This window comes from Podarcis tiliguerta (genome assembly GCF_965153285.1).
Source record: "Podarcis tiliguerta genome assembly, chromosome: 3".
NCBI lineage: Eukaryota > Metazoa > Chordata > Lepidosauria > Squamata > Lacertidae > Podarcis > Podarcis tiliguerta.
This window is the reverse complement of record NC_139536.1, coordinates 17,948,450-17,969,581: the sequence shown is the minus strand read 5'-3', so window position 1 is coordinate 17,969,581 and position 21,132 is coordinate 17,948,450. Positions and strand designations below refer to the sequence as shown.

General features: G+C 40.8%; 1 protein-coding gene across 9 annotated transcripts in view; it reads right to left on the bottom strand.

Moving 5' to 3' along the window:
- The window catches only part of KLHDC3 (kelch domain containing 3), a gene marked incomplete at its 3' end in the record, with an annotated part of 43,514 nt that overhangs the window by 16,673 nt on the left and 5,709 nt on the right, over positions 1-21,132 (bottom strand). For 7 of the 9 annotated variants that reach the window (XM_083433128.1, XM_083433126.1, XM_083433124.1 and 4 more), the window contains 7 exons: positions 13,239-13,492; positions 10,066-10,242; positions 8,206-8,321; positions 5,730-5,801; positions 5,318-5,531; positions 4,657-4,743; positions 1,184-1,292 (listed from right to left, as the gene is read on the bottom strand). In XM_083433128.1, coding sequence (XP_083289254.1) covers positions 1,184-1,292; positions 4,657-4,743; positions 5,318-5,531; positions 5,730-5,801; positions 8,206-8,321; positions 10,066-10,242; positions 13,239-13,392 — 929 coding nt within the window. In that variant the 5' untranslated portion in view covers positions 13,393-13,492. Of the gene's footprint in view, positions 1-1,183; positions 1,293-4,656; positions 4,744-5,317; positions 5,532-5,729; positions 5,802-8,205; positions 8,322-10,065; positions 10,243-13,238; positions 13,493-18,327; positions 19,320-19,668; positions 20,347-21,132 lie in introns of those variants that run through there. The other 2 variants (XM_083433130.1, XM_083433129.1) reach the window with 2 other exon arrangements.

Here is a 21,132-nt window from a genome sequence, read left to right as displayed (position 1 = left end):
CAACATTTTTCTGAAGCAAGGACTAACATGGAACTCCAGGAAATGGGAGGAGATATCCTTTTTGGTTCTTTATGACATTATGATTCCCCCCCCCCCCCCCCGCTTTTGTGAAACTGAACATGATCCATGGAAAAAGGAGAAAAACTGAGTCTCAAACAATAACAGCATAGTTTTCATATTTTACGGTATGTTTAATGTACAGTTTTTAAAAAACCTTCCTTGTCTCATGAATTTTTGTTACAAAGTAGGGCATTAAATAATTCTATGTTGCAGATGGGGAACCAGATATAAGACAGTGTGACTTGTATGAGATTACGACTGCTAAGGCTGACCACTCAGACTGCTAAGGTGTAATCTGAACTTTTATTTACTAAGTCCATTACTCTCTGCACTGAACTCAATGGTTCACAATGCTAGATACAATCTAAATTGTATACCACATCATGCAACCTACAAATTGGGTGAAAATTCTACAAGAGTTCATAACTACTGTACTCTCCAACTGGGAAAGGAGGAACTGAGAAGCAAAATAAAAAATATAAAAAAATCACAAAATGGCAGTAGGCAGCTTTGGAATAGCAGAAGGAAACTCTGGCCTGCATACCTAGTTAGGCCTACCAGGCCTCTGATCTTGGCCTGCAAAGCCATTCTGGGCAAACCACACACCCTTGTCAGTCACCTGACATATGACATCGAGCACATAGATCTGCTATCTCTGATCAAAACATTAAGTGTTAAGACTGGAGACAAGTGATCTCTTATATTCAGTGTTAGTGCTAAGCACCAAAGCGCTAAAACTGGAAATAAGCTTATCTTCAATTTTAGCACTGTGGTGCTTAGCACTATTACCAGAGATTTTAAAATTTGTTTTTTTAAATAGCAGGGAGCATTTCTCTTATCTCCAATCTTACAGCATTGGATTTTGGACTACAACTCCCAGTCTTTATGACCAACGGTCAGGGACAATGTAAGTTGGCTTAAGAAATTGGCCTACAGGAGAGACTCGAGGGCTCAGAATCAATCTCGTACACTAGAAATAGACTGAACACAGCCTGTGGAATGATCGATGGTGTGTTTGTGGTAAGGCTTGTTTTTGGTTCTTTGTCATTGCTTAAGAACTGAACAGTGCATTTTCAAATCCAAAGTCAAGACACCAAGAAAGCCAATCTGATATACCACTCACCTTGTGCCTCCAAAGAGGATGATCTTGTCCCCTACTCTACAACAGCACTGCCTGCGGCGAGGACATGGCCCTTTCCCTTTGGGATCAATTTTCTTCCAGGTGAAAGAAACTGGAGAAAACACATACAGCATGAAAGCTGAATATTTCAAGCAATCCTGGTAAAGACAAGCCGCATGAACAAGCTCTAGTTCTAAGAAGTTTACAAATTTAACACACAGAAACAAACCTTCTGCTTTTCAGCAGAAACACTTGAGGTTTTTTGCTTGGAAGTGAAAGAGATGTTCAGGTTTCAAATATCGCAGTCTTTTCTTCATGAAAAATGTTTGTTTGCACTCTTGATATTTTATTCCCAACGGAGCAGGGATCTTCTGGTTAAACAGAAAAACCCTGGGACAGCTATACATTCCTTTTCACCAATAATCCCAAACATGAAATGTATGCAAAGCTGTATGTTTCATTGTACAAGCTGAACATTTCCAGCAGTTAACGAGGATACAGATTTCACACCTTCAAGTCACCCAGGACTGTGTGAAGCAAGAAACACCACAACTCCTAAAATAAAGGAAACTCAACATCGCCACCCGACCCCTCCCCATCTTCCCTCCCTCCCCCCCCCCAATGTCTCAACAAATGAAACGGATTTGTAAAAATGTTACATGGGAAAAAATATGAGAGACATTACACTTCTGTAAAACAAGAAAATCTTTAATAAAAAAAATAAAGAAATAAAATAAAGGGAACTCTTCCAAATTCTCTTGGAAGACTAAGGATATTATAGTTCAAAGCATTCAGCTGTTCTGGTTGCACTTCACTTAAAAAACCCCTGGATATTTATTGCATAAGGACCCTTGAAAAAGCAATTGCTTTAGAGGGCAAATGAGAAGAAAGTGACAACCGTAGAACTCAGAATTAAGAAACCACACAGCATCTTCTGAAAACATTCTACAGATTGAACTATGCATTAACTTTCTTTTTGAAGAGTACATGTGGGTGCACTGCCATCTATTGGTAACTGCATGAAGTACAGAAGCCATAACCACTGAGACATCCCCACAGAGATGCCTGCTACCCTCTCTCCTTTATAGAGTGGAGATTGGCAAGTTAGTTGTATGAATATAATAAAGGCAGGACGTAGTTACTCTCTGGAGCATACACTGACAAACCTCCCCCATGAGCATCATACTAAGGGTGTGGTGAGATAATTGGAACTGTGTGGCAGTAAACTGAGGACATACATAAGCATCACTTCACATCATTTAAGGTGGGGCCTTGCAATCCCCAGGCTGGTGTCTGGATGCATGAGTGGGCAGGTTGAGAGCCAATAAGCTGAAGCTAAATACTAATACTCCTGTGCACAAGTGATTCCCAGGAACTAGAGTGCATACCTGTTTTGGATGGGGTTGCATTCCTTCTGAGGGAACAGGTACATGTTCTGGGAGTGCTCCTTGATCCATCTTTGTCACTGGAGGCAAAAATAACCTCAGTGGCTAGGAGTGCCTTTTGCTATCCTTGGCTGGTTTGCCAGATATGCTAGGATAGCCTTGCCTAAACAATTTTGGATCAGGTTTTCTGAAAGAATGCCTTCTCCCACACAGGCCTGCCCATTCATGAAAATATTCAGAGGCGGCCATATTTATTTCATGGCAGCTTTGAGGCACCCCTGCTCTGTAGAATGAGCTCCCTACTCATGTAGTATACACCTGCTACAGTGAATTTCCACCCGCTGTTAAAACACATCCGATTGCTCAAGCTTTCTCCAGCCTCTGCCATCAGCTGAACAATTCCTAGTTACTGTAATTGCCATGTTCTTTTTACTGGATCATTCTGATTGTATATTGAATTATTTAATTGTATGCTGCCTTGTTATTAGTGTAATGAGACACAGTAAATAAATATTTTAAACCAATGACATACCTACATATAATTAATGTAAGGAATTCACTTCCACAAGCTGCAGTGATCAGACAATGGATGTGTTCCATCCAGCCATGTCTTCTTCCAGGGTACTCCCATCCTACAGTCCCTAGTTGTTCATGCTCAGTCCTCACTGAGTTGGTGGGTGTTTTTTCCTCCTCTTAGTTTCCACCCCGCCCCTGCCTGCCGATTTCCCCGCTACTTCTACAGACCTTGTGTTTCCTTGGGCATGCCGCTTACTTACTGGCTGAGCCCACAGCAATAACATTCAATCAATCCATCCAAGCTGAGCAGGGGTAGTGGCGGCGGCCTTAGCTTGGAGCTTACAGGTCAACTGCGGCATGGGGAAAGTCAAAGTGAAGGTGGCAGACAGGGGCTGAAGCAGCCAGCGGGAACAATCTGAAGAGGTCTCAGCTGCTTTTCAGAAAAGAGAATTTGTGGGCTCTTTGGATGTATGTACAGAATACAAGGGTAATTTAAAATTATTTTCTCATTCATTTTTAAACTCAGCCCTCTGAGGTTGAAAAGCAATCTTTTGATCTAAAGCAGAGCTTAGCGAGTTTCTGGCTAAGCAGGGATTTGAAGCTATATTTGCTAGGACTATCCAGTACTTTAGTCTGTAAAATCTCACTGAAGGGTCGCCGTTCTCTCTAGTGCTGAAGAAAAGGGTGCCCAAGAGGTTTCTGCACCATTATGGAGGCCTCTGCTATATCCTGCCCTTTCACACTGAGAGGTGGCAGAGCAGACATGACCATGCACAGGAAGGTGCTGGTGGCCATGGCGATGTGTGCACATGTGCATGTGTGTGTCCCAGTTCCTAAGAAGCCTGGCCAGGGAGCATCAGCCCACTAGCGAAAAGCAGCTGGCCATAAAACATATTCCTGAAGAAGCTACACTCTTCTGAATCTCTTATTTGAGAACTCATTAGCAGTGAGCCATATCAGTACCACAGAGCCACATGACCAACGGAGAGATGCAAATAAAAGGGTGGAGGGTTTGAAGCTCCTAATGGATATACTCATCCATCAAAGGCATGATCCAAAAGTCTACTGTGCAGTACTGCACGGTCAACCCCTGGCCTCCACAATCCCGAACAGGTACTGGTATTGCTGTTACTGTTGGCAGAGACAGCAACAGTTCATAGACAAAGGCTGCAGGGTCAGGGAGACTCACTCCAGGCTCAGATTAAGGAACCAGTATTTGTGGTGCCCCTGACATATGCCTGGAGCTTTATGGAGTGTGGCTGTTTAGCTTTCCCTTCCTCATGAGTACAATGTTGCCATTAGTGCATTGAGCTCCAAATCAATATAGCAACTACCACTTCAGCTAATACTGTTAACTGGGTCCAAGACCTCACCACTCCTTACTGATGGAATCTCTATGTGTTTGTGAGCACATGCTACATGCATCTGTTGAACATATACATCCTACAAAACATATGGGAGCATCTGGGGCATGGAGGAAATGTGATTAATGCATAGCTGTAGCCCTGATCACAGCAGAGATTCTTGGAGGTTCCTGTAATACCAGTAATAAGAAGGAATGTCAATTAAAAATACCTGGATCAAATTTCCAGAGATCGTGAAAGTGTCTGTTCAGACGTGCATTGTAGCCACCAAATATATACAACTCTCCATTGTAGCCAACTGTAGGGAATAGAGAAATTACATGTCAGGACACCTAAAACAAAGCTCAGTTTCATATCAGTTACAACTGAAAAGTTTTTGTGCTATTTCCCTATGAACACCAGTTGTTAGGAATCACAAGTGGGGAGAATGCTGTTGCACTCAAGTTCTGTTTATGATTTTCCCATAAGCAATCTGGGTGGTCGGTATAGGAACAGGATGCTGGACAAGATGGGCCTTTGGTCTGATCCAGCAGGACTCATGTGTTATTGCATGCCACACTCAGAGCTAAGGTTGTCCATTTACATTAGATTAAAAATAATTTCATATTGGCGGAAGGAGGGAGGTAAGCAACTGACTCCAAATTCTTGTCCTCTGTTTTTCCATCTTGTCCAAAATTGATAATGGGCACCTCTCTCAATGGGAGATGCACAAGACTGATTTATGTGCTGATTCCCTGTTCATTGTTGCTTTCTAAAAACAACAAAGGCCACTACTTGATCTTCTGAAGACTTGTGCCTGATTGGCCAACTACAACTTTCTCTTTAATCTTAATTAGACTTCTCACGCTCGATGGAGTGTAATGATGACTTACATGCTGAGTGGCTCCTTCTGCCTTCAGGAAGGAGGGGAGTGGGAGGCGAGTCCAGCCAAGAGTTTGTGTCTGTGTCAAATACTTTGATTCGGTTACAGTAGATCTCATTGTTGGAGTGGAATGGCCCAAAGCGGTCTGCTCTTCCCCCAAACACATACATCTTTGTCCCAATTATTGTGGCTGAGTGGAAATCTCTCCATCGAGCTGGTGTGCCCTGAAACAAGAGACTCCTGTTAAGTAAGTCAAAGGGAAATGGAAGTTACTTTAGGAGTAAAAGATATGAAAGGGGATGTAGGCGAAAGGGGATTTTGGGTGCTCAAAATTCTGTTGACTACAAACGAAAGCAGACAAAAGTTAAATGGCAAACAGGGTCACATGCAGGACCCAAAGACATACTAACACCAATACTGACCTTTGTACAGATCAGACTCCAAATCATGTTGCTGCTATCCAATTTGTGGATGTCATTTGAAAAACAATCAGCCTGAAAGAAAGAGAAATTATTAAACTAGTGGGGATGCTGGATCAAGCACTGCCAGGCATTCTAAAGGCCCTTGGTTATTTTGCTCTCTAGAGATAAAAACAGAGTTAATTCTTCAGCATTTCCCTGTGGAGCTGAAATATATTAAGGGAACTGAAATAGGTGGCTCAGAAAACAAAGCAGCTGTTCAGACTGACTCACATCAGTGCACACTATCCAAACAACACATTGAATATACATATGCCACTCCAGTTTATATACAGAAAAAAAGAAGTAATGTGAGAGATTAAAACCATGATTTACAGTACACTGGTTCTGAATGTCTGGTGTGAGATAGCAAAGGCTGCCTTTTGCCCTTCTTTTAAGTAAGTGCTAAACGTCAGTAGCTCTCATTAACCTCAGCTGGAGTTGTTAAAGAGTCCCTAAGTCAGACCAGACAAGCCTTAAGCTAAATGTTCTGAGAGGAATGCATAATTAGCAACAACCTGTAAAAGATACTAGATTACTGAGTTTGCCAAAGTTTTGTAACACTTGGACCTACCATGGAGAGAGATAAAATCTTTGGAGTTGCTGGTGAGTCCCTTAAATCCCATCACCATATTTTCGTTTGTTTCAGTACCCTGCCACACAGACTTTAATTAATGCTGTAAATCCACTGAAAACAAACTCATTTGCCATGAGATCTAGTCCAGGCTTCCTCAACCTCAGCCCTCCAGATGTTTTGAGACTACAATTCCCATCATCCCTGACCACTGGTCCTGCTAGCTAGGGATCATGGGAGTTGTAGGCCAAAAACATCTGGAGGGCCGAGGTTGAGGAAGCCTGATCTAGTCACTGAAAAAGCCAGTGAGATCCAGCTGCTTGTGTACTGGAAACAGGTTAAATCTCTGCTCAGCCACAAATCAATGGATGGCTGTTGGACACCATCTGTTCCAAATAACTCAGTCACCACCAGAAAACAGAGGTGGTCTATTATCTATTTTACAGTAATTGCAAGAATAAGCAGGAGGGGAAAACATTCTGCACATCTTATAAGCACAATTATGATTGTCTTAAGAACTTGTGGAATCTCTCTCTAGTGATGGTGAAGACAACACTAGAAAGTCATCTAGAAAGACAACACTTAGAAAATCTAAGTCTGTTTCCAAGCATAAATTAACATTTGCTCATACTTCTGATGCAACACATCTCTTAGAAAGTTTGAAATTTTTAGTCATCTGATAGGTCAGGGACTTGAACTAGTCTCCCTTTGGACTGTTTCTGTGATTATTATTATTATTATTATTATTATTATTATTATTAGAGTTTATACACCGTCCTATACCCAGAGGTCTCAGGGCAGTTCACAGAACAAATTAACACCTATTCATAAATTAGCAACTATTCATCCTTCTGATGCAATCCAACTTTTAAGAGGTTTGACAATTTGATCTAAGATATTTGTTTACTGCCCTTCATATAAATAACCCAGGACAGCATTCAGAACTGCAACCTGTCATAAAAAGAAAGAGGAGGAAAATACAAATGTAGTGGCTTGTCAACAAAGGCAATTATGCCTGAAATGTCAATAGACTAAATTGAGTTTTGCTTTTTACTTACCAATCAACAGTACAGCAGCTTGCTCTCTAAGAGGCAAGGAGCACGGAGATGCATAAGCAGCAAGACTTTGGCTCTAAATACATCTAGCCCTTTAAACCTAGGTGCAGACTAAGGCTACAGTCTAATACTCTTGGGAGTAAATCCTACTCAATAAATATGCACAGGACATGGCCTCATGCTTGGAGTTCATCAGCTACGATGAAAGTTTGGCATTATTATCAGGATGTGACAGTGTGGGATTACAATAGAGAACATTTCAGTGATCTTTAACTTAATTCACAAATGTCTTTAAATATAATTGTTGGTCTAGGGACGTGGGTGGCACTGTGGGTTAAAGCCTCAGCGCCTAGGGCTTGCCGATCGAAAGGTCGGCGGTTCGAATCCCCGCGGCGGGGTGCGCTCCCGTGTTTGGTCCCAGCGCCTGCCAACCTAGCAGTTCAAAAGCACTCCCGGGTGCAAGTAGATAAATAGGGACCGCTTACTAGCGGGAAGGTAAACGGCGTTTCCGTGTGCAGCTCTGGCTCGCCAGAGCAGCGATGTCACGCTGGCCACGTGACCTGGAAGTGTCTCTGGACAGCGCTGACCCCCGGCCTCTTGAGTGAGATGGGCGCACAACCCTAGAGTCTGTCAAGACTGGCCCGTACGGGCAGGGGTACCTTTACCTTTATAATTGTTGGTAAAGTAAAGAAAGAGGGGGGGAAGTGAAGTGGGAGCAGAGGGACCACTCAGAATTCTCTTTAAATAACTTGATTTGGAAGCACCATTTCTCATGCAGACCTGAACACAAATAGCAGAGATCTTAACTTACCAGTTGTTCATATCCCCCAAAGATATACATGCTCTTTCCCAAGACGCAAGCCGAATGTCCATCTCTTGCTCCCGGAACCATTCCAGAAACTTTTGGTGTGAACCATTTGTGCGTGCCTAATACGTTAAAAACAAAAAAACAGAGAGATGAGCCATTACTAGCAGACACAGAATGTTATTTTCAGGAATTAATGAAAAAGGGCATGGCCCTTGGGAAAAAATCCTAAACACACACATATCTCTCTTTTTAAGGAAGGAACCACTTATACATTCTCTTCCACACAGGACTGTGGAACAGCAGCTGCCTCTCTAGAAGCTATCTTAAAACTGTGTAAAGCCACCACTCACATTCTGTGAGATTTCACGATTATCCTACTGTGTGTTACAAAGTAAGAAACAGTTGCAATATTTTGGGAAGCAATTAAACTGTAGGAGAGTATTTTTCAGTACCTGAAAAATATTTTTAATGCAAGGCTGCCTGGTTATCTGCAAAGTTAAAGCAAGCACCTGTCTCAGAAGTCCATAAAAAGAAGTACAGATAATCCTCGGAGAAGCAAGAGATTGCCTAACCACAGTTGGCAGTCAGCTTCAGTGCTTATTCCAGGAAGCAGAATAGAGCGGCCTGTTCATAATCCTCTAGCACCCAAGAATCTCTCACAACCTGGCTTCCATCCACAGCCACCCACCTAGATTAACTGGATAAGTATTCCATTCCAACACAAGGTCAATGTAAACTCTGTGGAGATTATTAGCACAAAGGGAAAGTGAGCCTTGCTCCTAGTGGGATGTGAGCCATGCTTGGATTTCTAAATCCAGTCATGTGCTACCCCTAGAGACCTCGGCCAAGAGCTACATATGAAACTAGAGACTGGAGCAGCCTGTGACATCTAATACAGATAGCATTTGCAAGCCAACAAAGGACAATGCCTTGCAGAATAGCTTCAGGGCTTTGTCTAGCCTGAAGTGACTCATGCAAGAGGGTTTCCACCTTTTCCCATGAGAGGGGAAGGATTAGTAGACTTGCTTTCCAGGGATGGTAGGAAATTGCACAAGCAAGTGCATCCAAGGCTGCCTAGGACTCTGGACAGCAACAGTTCTTTGCAGCTTTTCCCACCACTTCTCAAACAAAAATCAGTTTGGCAGCTGTGTGACGCCCCTATGTACAACAGAATTCTATGGATATCTAGTTTTGCTCCCCAGAATGAACTCCAAGATACCGAGAAAGCAAATTTGTTAGAGAATTAGCTAGACCTGGAAAGAGAGCCCAAGAACTGAGAGCCCATCTCTCATCGCATGGAGAGTTTTTAAGATATTGGTTCTCTCATTATTTCCTTCTGATTAGTTTCCTTCTTTCCTGTTGAACAGCTTCCTCTTTCAACAAACCTTTTATGTGAAGAGTTCTGATCAGTATCTGAACTGATCTGCAACTTACACATGCAATTGTTTTATCTGGTTTTATATATGCAATTGTTTTGTATTGAAAATTCACTTCAAAATGCTTCATAGGAAGTGGTTAATAAATGAAATAAAAATATGCCAACACCTTCCCTTGATGCAGCATACCCTTTTCCTGCTACTGTACGCAGTCCCCCTGCATTGTGTGCTGCCCACAGGAGTGAGAGCATAATTTCCATGAAGCACCAGTCAGGAAGACTGAAGACTGTACAGTGGGTCTCCAACAATTCCCATGTTCTTTGAAAATATTAATCACGTTTCTATAAAAGTTATAATCAACAAGATTAAGTACTTTCACACCTGCTGTTCCCAGTTTAAACCTGGAGACAAACTGCAACTTTTTAGAATATACACTTTCAGCAGCATGTGACAGCCAGGGATATGGGGAGCAGCGAACAACACTTACTGACGTCAAAGGCGTATAGGACATTGCAGGCTCCCTCAGTGTCATTGCGGCCTCCCCAAATGTAGATGGTGTCCTCAATAAGCACTGCAGAGTGTCCATATCTCATGTATGGAACTTCCCTCACATGGTCCCTGCTGTTTGTCCACACTGGTGGTAGTTTGGTCCAGCGCAGAGAGACTAAAAGGAAAAAGCCCACAGTGTTACTTGACTGGCTTGCTCTTATGCATCAGGCTGCTATGCACAGATACTAACTGACAAACAATTCAATTGCTTGGATTAACAACTCATAATTGTTGGAGGAAATCCAATGCTGTCATGCAGTACTCTCTCTCTCGTGTGTGTGTGTGTGTGTGTCTGTGTGCGTGCGTGCGCGTGTTAAGATTGCAAAACATTACTTTACTAAGGGAAAATAAAAAGGAAAGAGAGAACAATGAAAAGATGCTAAAAAAGTTATACCACTAAGAGAATGTGAAAAATGTTCACCTAGTAATAATAATAACAATAATAATTTATTATTTATACCTCACCCATCTGGCTGGGTTTCCCAAGCTATTCTGGGCAGCTTCCAACAAAATATTAAAATACAATAGTCCTTAGATATTAAAAGCTTCCCTAAACAGGGCTGCCTTCAGATGTCTTCTAAAAGTCTGGTAGTTGTTTTTTCCTTTGACATCTGATGGGAGGGCGTTCCACAGGGCGGGCGCCATTACCGAGAAGGCCCTCTGCCTGGTTCCCTGTAACTTCGCTTCTTGCAATGAGGGAACCGCCAGAAGGCCCTCGGTGCTAGACCTCAGTGTCCGGGCATAACAATGGGGGTGGAGACGCTCCTTCAGATATACTGGACCGAGGCCGTTTAGGGCTTTAAAGGTCAGCACCAACACTTTGAACAACCTGTTGCAAATGTGTTACACTATATAGATGCTGGTGCCAGATAAAGCATACCTAATGAAAATAGTATTTTCAACCGTTGCTCCATTAAAAGACGACATATATTCAAGAGTTCTAAAAGAATTAACACACATGAGTACAAAGCAGAGAAAATTGCTTTGAAGGTCCATTTAGGGTAATGGTTAAACATTGTTAAAAGCACACAGTGTACGTAAAAGCTCAAAATAGGGAAATGGGTAGTCAAATGGCAGATTAGAATATGTAAGACAGCGCACACTAGAAAAAGTAAAAATATTCAACTCTTATTAATCATTTAAAAACAGCAGTAATCAACTAATGTACAATTCTATTGTCTATTTTCACAACAATGTTCTTGGGAACATTGGGCTAAGACAATTGCTGAAGGCTAATGTGCTTCTTTGCTGAGTATTTGAGCTTGGTTCTCTCATAACTGAATCTACTACTCTGTCCTGTTGAAACTTACTCTGCCCTACCAGACTCCTGTTTGCTTCCCCTCTTCTGACTCTCCACTGGAATCTGCATATTACACATATGACAATGAAAATCTGTAATTAGCTCCATAAAACTCCATGCCATAGTGTACGACTGCTGCCAAGAGATTCCCCAGTTTAAACAAATAAAACTGTATTTTTAAAAAAAACACCTTCCAATTAAGGTTAATAAAATCAAGTATTTATATAGCTCAGCAGCATCTAGGTCATACTGCGCCATTCCTGTTTAAGCACCCAAGTTTGCCACTAACTGATGAGGCTCGTCCATGCATCATCAAGTGGATCATTAACAGGCTTTTGCACCTTCCCCAAAGAGCTTGGGGTTGGTCAGTTGTAAGTGTGACATCTGGGTGAACCAACCTGTTGCAACAGAGTAGAACACAAGCTTGTTTTCTTAACCTGAATTATGAACAGGTTGCATTTTGGCTTGATGCTTACCATACGTTATGTATCAACCGGCTAGTGTCAGACTGCTGTTTTATTTTCATATGGTAACAGCAGTAAAAAAAAAAAAAATCAACTTAATAACAGAGTGAAAGATGTATTTATGTCTCATAGTATTGAAAACTAAAATATGGTGACAGTTGCTCCATGAATTATATGATCAAAAATGTTTTCAGTTATGAAAGCTATTTATAGATTCTTATTAAATAATCAATAAGGGAAACTTTGACCACCTTGTAATTTCAGCAGATATGTATTCCAGTTCAGAATAGTAGTTATGGGGAAGGCCCTTACAATTTAAGATGCCATATTTATAGTGTTATTGAAGCTCTACCACTTATTCCAGTGTTCACTGTATAAAGAAAACAAAGCACTGAATACTTGGATAGCTAGTTTTTGGAAAGGGATGTTGATCTAGCAAGAAAAAAATAAAATAAATGAAGTTCGGTTAGCCATCAGAAAAATAAATCTAATTTAAAAAGTAATTGCCTTTGCTTTTGTGGCTGCAAATGTGTGAAACTCTTTTTTCCTAGGACACACAATTGATGGTTTTTATAACCCCTTTGATTTTCTGCAAATATGTTTGGTTCTTAATACAGTATAACTTCTGGCTTAAACAAGTAAATAATATTCCATTTCTTTCCACAGCAGCAAATCATTTCCCAACCAATGACTCATTTTTAAGGATTATTCCTTCTCCAAGGCAACCTAAAGGTTATCAAAATATCTTGGAAAGGGAAATCATAAATCAGGGAGTTTTTCCTCCCTCAGCACTTCCTACAATGAAGCTTTGCTCCAACATTTGTTCCCCAAACTTGTTCTGATGATATACTAAAGGTCACTTCATACACAATACTTTTCCTAGACAGCAAGTAGCTCCCAAAGAGGTGAAATTTCAGCAAGATGCATACATGTATTTTTTTTAATATAAAAATATATGCATTGATTTGTTTACTGCTGTATATTATTACTGCAATCTTATACTTTAATGTATTGTAATTCTAAGTTTTAACCTCTTGTTCATGGCTCTGATATTTTTTATAATGAATGTTGATATATAAATGATAAACAACAAATAAATATAATGTTCATGTTGTGTGAAATGGCTGGTTTCCATGCTCCTTAAGAACAATTCCAGCTTTTGATACTTTTAAATTCTTAGTGACCTCATCTATGTTTAACAGCTAACTGAACACTGCTGAATAAATAAGCCAGCTGGGTTTGTTTGCAACAGCACGTGGACCTTGGATTTAAAGATCTCAAAATCACAACATTCAATCGTATGAAAGTGCTACTTGTTCAGGTCCTTTGCAGCCACACTCATTTTACCTGCATTGAATACATGAACGTCGATCTGTCGCAGTGTCTCATAGTCTTCCCCAGAACAGTAACCGCCAAAAGAGTAGACTTTGTGTCCAACAGCCACAGCAGCGTGGTTTACTCTCCGGGGCCCACCTTCTAAATGCACTGTCCACCGTAACATTCCCTTTTGCAAGTGCTCAGTCCCTCCAAGAAGGGGGTTGGGGCATCAAAGTTTCATGCCAACAGGGCTACCAACCATGTTGGTATGTAGCCACAGAGCTCTGAAAAAGACAACAAATTTACAAATCTTCAAAATGCAACTGATTATGCCCACTGTAAAATGAATATGAGTCTTCCTCTATGCAACAGCTTTCCCACTGGACATGGTTTTAACTGCCTCTTTGAATATTGCATTACATTGTTCCTCTTGGGTGGGAGAAAGCAATTAGTTTTTTCTTGTTAGCCTGCTACATATCTAAGATAGGGAATAGTATTTATTGAATCAGAAAAGGTGAAATATGTAATCATTCAAAAAACAGGAGTGTTAACTATGTCTCAGTAGTTCAGGAGGGCAGCATGAATAAGCATTTCCCTCTAGTCATCATTTCACACAGTTCATACTCAACAACAGTAATGGTAAAGAGAAAAGATGTTCCCATCAGGTTGTACAGCAATTATTTGTTTTAACAGAAGACCAAGAGAATGTTCATGGCAAATTAATAGCATCAAATGAATTTACAATTCAAGTCTTTTTTCTCTATGTGGGGCAGTTCCCAGTCAAGTCACTACAATGCCCTATCCTACAATGCCCTATACCCTATCTGATTGTTCCCAAATATAGAACCTTACATATGTCCATATTGAAATTCATTTTGCTAGTTTTGGCCCAGTTCTCCAATCTGTAAAGGTAAGATTGAATCCTGATTCTATCTTCTGAGGTATTAACTACCCCTCCCAATTTGGTAACACCTACAGGTTTGATGAGCACCCCCTCTATTTCTTCATACAAGTCATTTATAAAGATGTTGAAAAACACTGGGCTCAGGACAGAACCCTGCAGTACCCCACTTATTTAATGCCTAACGAAAGAGTGTTCTAGAACCTGGCATCATCCAATGAAACTGAAAGATTCAAAACAGACAAAAGGAAGTGCAGTTTCACACAGCACATTATTAAACTATGAAATAGGCTCCTACAAGATGGCCAGCACTTGGACGGCTTTAAAATGGGATTAGAAAAATTCATGGAGGAGATAGTTAACAAAAGCTACAAGTTATGATGGTTGTGTGCTACTTCCAGTATTGGAGGCGGTATGCCGTTGAATACCAGTAAGAACAAATGGGGAGACTGCTGTTGCTCACACGTCCTGCTTGAGGACTCCCCAGAAGTATTGGGTTGGTCACTGTGAGAAAAGAATGGTAAGCTAGATGTGCCTTTGATCCGATCCAGCAAGGCTCTTATGTAATAGGAGTCCATGCAATATATATATAGTTTTACTTGAAGGGTAAAGATCCTCTTTAATGATTTAGAGCTTTGTGTCTGGCTTTTCATCACACACAAGCAAGAAAAAAGCAGGCTGCTTATTAAAGAAGCATTTTCAAAAGTCAATCCCTTGGAGAAAATCAGTGGTTAGAGATTTAAACCCACACACGTCTCTCCAGCTATGTGTCCAAAATAGAAGGAAAATCAAGACCTGTCTTCTGCTGTGTGATGACTGTAGTGGGAGTTCTTGAAACCTTGTCAAAAGACTTCGTGCAGTTGGAATCTTAGAGTACTTAGAGACAGCTTTTCTCATCAGGTGTTTGAACTATGTAGGAGTTTTAAAACCAAGGAACAGAATATTCTCTACTTGTTTAACTGTTCATCTCCTGTCTGTGGCAACAAACTCAGCACCAGTCCAGTCAACTGGAAATATCCATAGGAAAACGAAATGTTTTCTTTAAGCAGAGGGCTTGCAATGAAGGCCAATAAAGCAACTGAAATCAATTTTCCAAAAAATTTGAAATCAATTAGTGTCAGCCAAATATAGTTTAGATTAGAGTAGTATTCCACCCCAAACACACAGACCAGATGTTAACACTTGAAAACTTTCCCTTTGTCTGGTGTACTAAAATATATAAATTCTTAAAAGAAAAGAGGTGAAAATTCTAGTATAAAATGCATGATGAAAGAAGGTAACATGGTTAAGAAAGAGGCAGAGATCCAACATGTGATTCTATGATTTTATGTTATATATATTATATGGAACACGGGTGGCGCTGTGGTCTAAACCACTGAGCCTTGGGCTTGCCGAACGGAAGGTTGGTGGTTCGAATCCCAGCGACGGGGTGAGCTCCCGTTGCTTGGTCCCTGCTCCTGCCAACCTAGCTGTTCGAAAGCACGTCAAAGTGCAAGTAGATAAATAGGTACCGCTCCGGCGGGAAGGTAAACAGTGTTTCCGTGTGCTGCTCTGGTTTCGCCAGAAGTGGCTTAGTCATGCTGGCCACATGACCCAGGAAAACTGTCAGCGGACAAATGTTGGCTCACTCGGCCAATAAAGCGAGATGAGCGCAGCAACCCCAGTCGTTTGCGACTGGACTTAACTGTCAGGGGTCCTTTACCTTTTTATGGTATATATGTTAAAAACACTGACAAAATGTAACAGAAAAGAAAAAAGTATGAGGGATGAAGGTGCCTATATATTTTTTATATATATATATTTATATATATTTTTATTTCAAACGAGAAAAATATTGGCTGAATGTATAAAGTTAGGAACACAACAATGGCTATATAAGATCAGAACCCTAAGAGGAAAAGCTAGTTTATCCTAGTGCATACAAAAGCCATTTCTAAATAATGATAACATCTATTTTCCATATGCATTTTATAAGCTTCACTGTAGAGGAAAATGAATAGTTCAGTTTCCCAAACAAGTAATTGGGGCCTTAGTGGGGGAGCTCCTTCATGGAAAAATTCTACATATGCATCCATCATAGTTGCCTTTCAAGCACTGAGCACATCACATGCACATCTTTTAACATGAATGCAATTAAGAAATGCAATTCGGGATTTCTGCAGGTAGGGAGAGGTACTGATAAAGAATTATCCCAAAAGTCTTAGGTACATGTTAAACTTTAAGGTGTATGTGCCTGTGGCCAGGGATCAAAGACAGAGTTTTCTTTTTTCTTTTTTAAGTAAGTCTCTAGCCCACCTAGAAAGAAAGTCATGGGGCAAATCATTCAGGTACCTTCTAAACAATTACTGTGAAATGAGTGTGAGTGTGACTACCTTATATATTTTTTCTGGTCCTTAGGAATGCTCCCTGTAGATTTGATAGCATGATTTGGAGCAATGTTGTTATTGTTAAGAGGTTACTTTCTGATAGGTTAAGTGATTGTGACTGACTGCAACTGGAGGTAGGACAGAAGGAAACCTAAGGCAGTGAAGGGTATTCTGCGGTTCTCCAGATATTTTCCAACTCTCAGCAGCACCAGCCAGAATGGTCACTAGTCAGAGGTTATGAGAGTTGCGGTAAACTGTTTTAAACTACATTTTAAATTGTTGTAATCTGCCCAAGGACCTTAGGGTATAGGACAGGTAATAAATGAATATAATAGTGGGTGGGATTCAGCTAATAGAAGGCCTGCAAAAGAACTTCCTCTTGTGCAGCAGGACTTTCCCCCAACATGCCCCCCAAAATTGGCTCAAGGAGGTATGGAGAACTCTTGGAACAGCGTCTGGGGAAAGGAGAGGGGGGACTGTTCTGTCTGTCAATCCCAAATGCTTCCCTTATAAAACAATCACTTTAGCACGACACTGAATTCCTCCCAATAGTCCAGCAAGAGCTGGAGGGTCATAGGTTCCCCACTCCTGCTCCAGGGTAAGTAGGAACCTATCCATTTAGATTAAACTGAAGTCAGCATCTTGAATCTCAGCCAGAAGACAAAGGAACCGAATGCAAGTGATGGCACAACCTCTAACCTAGTATTCATTTTATTCAATATTTTAAAATGGTTAAAAATCTGCTTATATTCAAGGGAAAACTCTTTTAAGATGAGTATGTGGTGTATCACTTTAGCTCAGATACAAATATTAACAAAGATTATCCTATCATATGCTAGAAATGCCAAAAACAGAGAGGTGATTCCCATCCCCATATGTGGGGGAAATGTGATTTGTCAAAAAAAACTGCTAGAATAAAATGTAAAATTGTATTAAAAAGATCTTAGATGATAAAATTCCTCTCCATCCAGGTTTTTTTAAAAAACTGAATTATGCAGAAAGTGAGGGGCATCAGAATTTAACAAATTTGTTTCTTTCATGTTAGCCACACCAATAATATTTTTGGTAAGACATGAGATCAGTTAACACACTATCCAGTAAAGAAAGTGTGGAGAAACTTTGGGAATTTGCTGCTATGGCCAAACTAACCCATTATCTCAGATTTACATGAAAAGACAAAAATATGATAGCAGTCAGATAGTTTTGTTGACTATAGAAACAATAAACAATTGTGGCCAAATGTAATATATCAGTTTGTACTGTACTAAGAATGATACAAATAGTGTTAATATAAATTATTGCTTTTTGTGCCTTCGGCAAAAAAAAAATTAAAAATGAAAAAATTGATAAAGGTAGCACTGTACACATGTTTTCAATATTTTAAAAGCAGTCTTGACCAGTGAATGGATGCGTCAGAAATCTACAACCAGGAAAGGAACACACCACCACCAAACCCTGTTCCAAACTCATACATATGGTATACTGGAAAGTATAAGACAAATCCTTGCCCCAAGGAGCTTACAATGAAAAATCTACTAAGAGGGAGACAACTGAGAAAGGGAGAGGGCAACTGAGGCAAGGTAAACAGAGGAAGATTATGTACTAAGGTATAGCTCCAAAAAGAGCAGAATCACCAGTCCTAAAAGAAACAGACAAAAGTTAGCTCTATAAGTAAAGCAGTTTTAAATTTGAAGAAATACATGAGTCAAAATCTCTTTTATGTTCCAGAACAAATGAGCCCAGCAAGAATCAAACAAAATCTTCATTCATCTTCACACACTCTCTTCCCCCAAACACCAAAGCAATCCTGCACCCACTATTTCTCAAGTGCATGCAAAGGACGTGTCCCTACCATGCTGTTGTCTCAGTCCTTGAGAATATGTAACCTGAAAAGCTGTGTTTCCAGCTACGTGGTTTAGTAGCACTTAAAAATAGATCCAGTCAGCTTGAGGCCGGCCATATAGACTGTTCTATTTCAGGCACATCCCAACTCACTGTTACATCCAGCAGAATAACAATCCAGCAACTTTTCTCACTCCTGACATTTATGCACTCCATTGGCTATTCATTCCAAGACAGCAGGAAATGAAAACCAGTGTCAACACAGGAATGGTTAGTGGCCTTTCATAATGAGGAGCAGCAATGCTGACACTTGCCTAATTACTAGGGAGACTGAGTTACTCATGCTGCTGCTAAAATAAGACAAGAAACTTGCAAATTTCTAAGATCTCCAGGACACACAACTTGAGAAACAGTCGGAAACCCAGGGATCATTCTCATGTCACTGTTTTCAGATTGAGGATGCCTTCTGAAAGTCACTGGTATGCCGCCACATGTTCTCAAATGTGAAAGAAAAATAATTTTGTCCATGTACAGCAAAAATCTCAGAGCAGTCAGCCCCTCAAAGAGTGACCCAGCATCTTAAAGTTTAAACAAGGGCAATATGGACTGTACACAGTCAAATTAATTGCTGCAAAAGCAAACTTATAGAATCTAGTTTGCCCTTATTTGCTTTTGGGAGACAGCATAGTACATAATGGACAAGAAGAACCACCCAGAAGACAAATGAGACATACAAAGTAGTAGAATGTGTCTACAGATGTGAAACCACTTCATGGTTAGTTTCTCAAAGTAAAACACAATAGAAGTTTCCTATCAATAGCATAATAACAGGGTACGGTATGGCATGCCAGAAAAATGCAGAGCAACCAGAAGCGTAAGAAGGGCTTGCTGAAAACAGATTTTCCCAAGGCTGAATGTACTAATCAAGCTCATTCTATGTCTCAAGTAGTGAGCCATTTCCTATTTTTAATGGAAATTGCAGTGAAAGTGAGGGGGTAACAACTGCAAAGAGGATAAAGGGACCTCTGACCATTAGGTCCAGTTGTGGCTGACTCTGGGGTTGCGGCGCTCATCTCGCTTTATTGGCCAAGGGAGCCGGCGTACAGCTTCCGGGTCCTGTGGCCAGCATGACTAAGCCGCTTCTGGTGAACCAGAACAGCGCACGGAAACGCCATTTACCTTCCCGCCGGAGTGGTACCTATTTATCTACTTGCACTTTGATGTGCTTTCGAACTGCTAGGTTGGCAGGAGCAGGGACCGAGCAATGGGAGCTCACCCCGTCGCAAGGATTCGAACTGCCAACCTTCTGATTGGTAAGCCCTAGGCTCTGTGGTTTAACCCACAGTGCCACCCGCGTCCCTTGCAGAGAGAATATTGCACTGTTAAACCACTGAACTGCCAGAGCAAAACCCAAGTTATTTCTAGCAAAACCTTTACACATATCATATAGGGGTTGGGGCGACAGCTGAGCTGCTGTCATGTAGCCTCAGCTGTAACTACTGAACCTGCTACCCTTGTAAGCCCCTCAACCTCATTTTCTCTTTGCTATTGGACAAGGAGCAACAGATTTCCTTATGTTTGACAACACACTGCAGGTGTTTTAATCCTTTCTGATTCAGTACCTCCTTTTTAGCAAGACTGAAGTGACATGCCACAAGAAAGGGATACTGTCCATACCCATTAGTAGGAATACCAGCTGTGAAAAGACTGACATAGAAAAGGTCATACATCTGATCACTTATGTAAGCTGACTTAATAAGATACAGTCCACGCTAAAATCAAAGGAACCAATCTCTACAGCAAGCTACATTTACACACCACCCACACCAAGTCTACCCAGTCCCAACCTCTTTGCACCTCATGAATTTAATCTAGCTTCCCATCTCAAGCAGCACCTGCCAGTCAAGTGCTCATCCTCCTCCTCAGCTGAGCACCCACAGGTGCCTTGGAACCTTGGATTTTTTTTCTCTCTCTTTTCCTTGGCCTCCTTCCGTTATGCTGTAAGGCCATTCTGACATCAGAGATAAGCAAACACTATAGAATTTCAAAAATTTCCAGATTAATATCCAGGCTTGATTGCTGCAATATAGTATGTTGTGCATGTGGTTGTCCTTGATTATTATTTTTTTGAAAATTCAATTGTTTCAGAATCTAACAGACAGATTACTGTCTAATATTGGCCATTCAGAAGAACTCATCAGCTTAAAAATATCTTCACCGGCTTCCAATTTGTTTCCAGGTACAATTCAAGCTATTGTAGTGATTTTAACCTATAATGACCTATACAGCTTGGCATCAAGTTATCTGAAGGGCTGTCTACACAGACCTGCTCACTCATTAAGACCTGTGACAGAATCTCTGTCAACTTTAAAAGTGAGGTAGGTGACTACTAGAGATAGGGCACTACCAATGAAAAGCCCTAAGTGTGGAATGCTCTCCTTCCAGTATCACTTTATTGGCACATACTCACTTTGGACATCAGGTGAAGGCAACAATACTTGCCGATCTTTTGGAGATCATTTGGGTTTTGCTGTTCCTTGCAGTCTTAGCTATTATTTTTACTACTGGTGTGAGTTTTAATTGGCTTCTGATGTCAATGGCCGGTTTTTATTTTTTTTGTATTATATTGTAAATTACTGTATTAGATGCTTCAGCTGAGATGTGACAGAGCTCATTTAAACACACAAAAGATGCCTTCTCCATAGCCTACAGAGATTAGCCTCCCACCCCATGACATTATGCTGATTTATAGATCCCTCCTTTTAAATTACTAATCAGAAGACCACAATGTCAAGATTCCATCCCTAAAACCCCA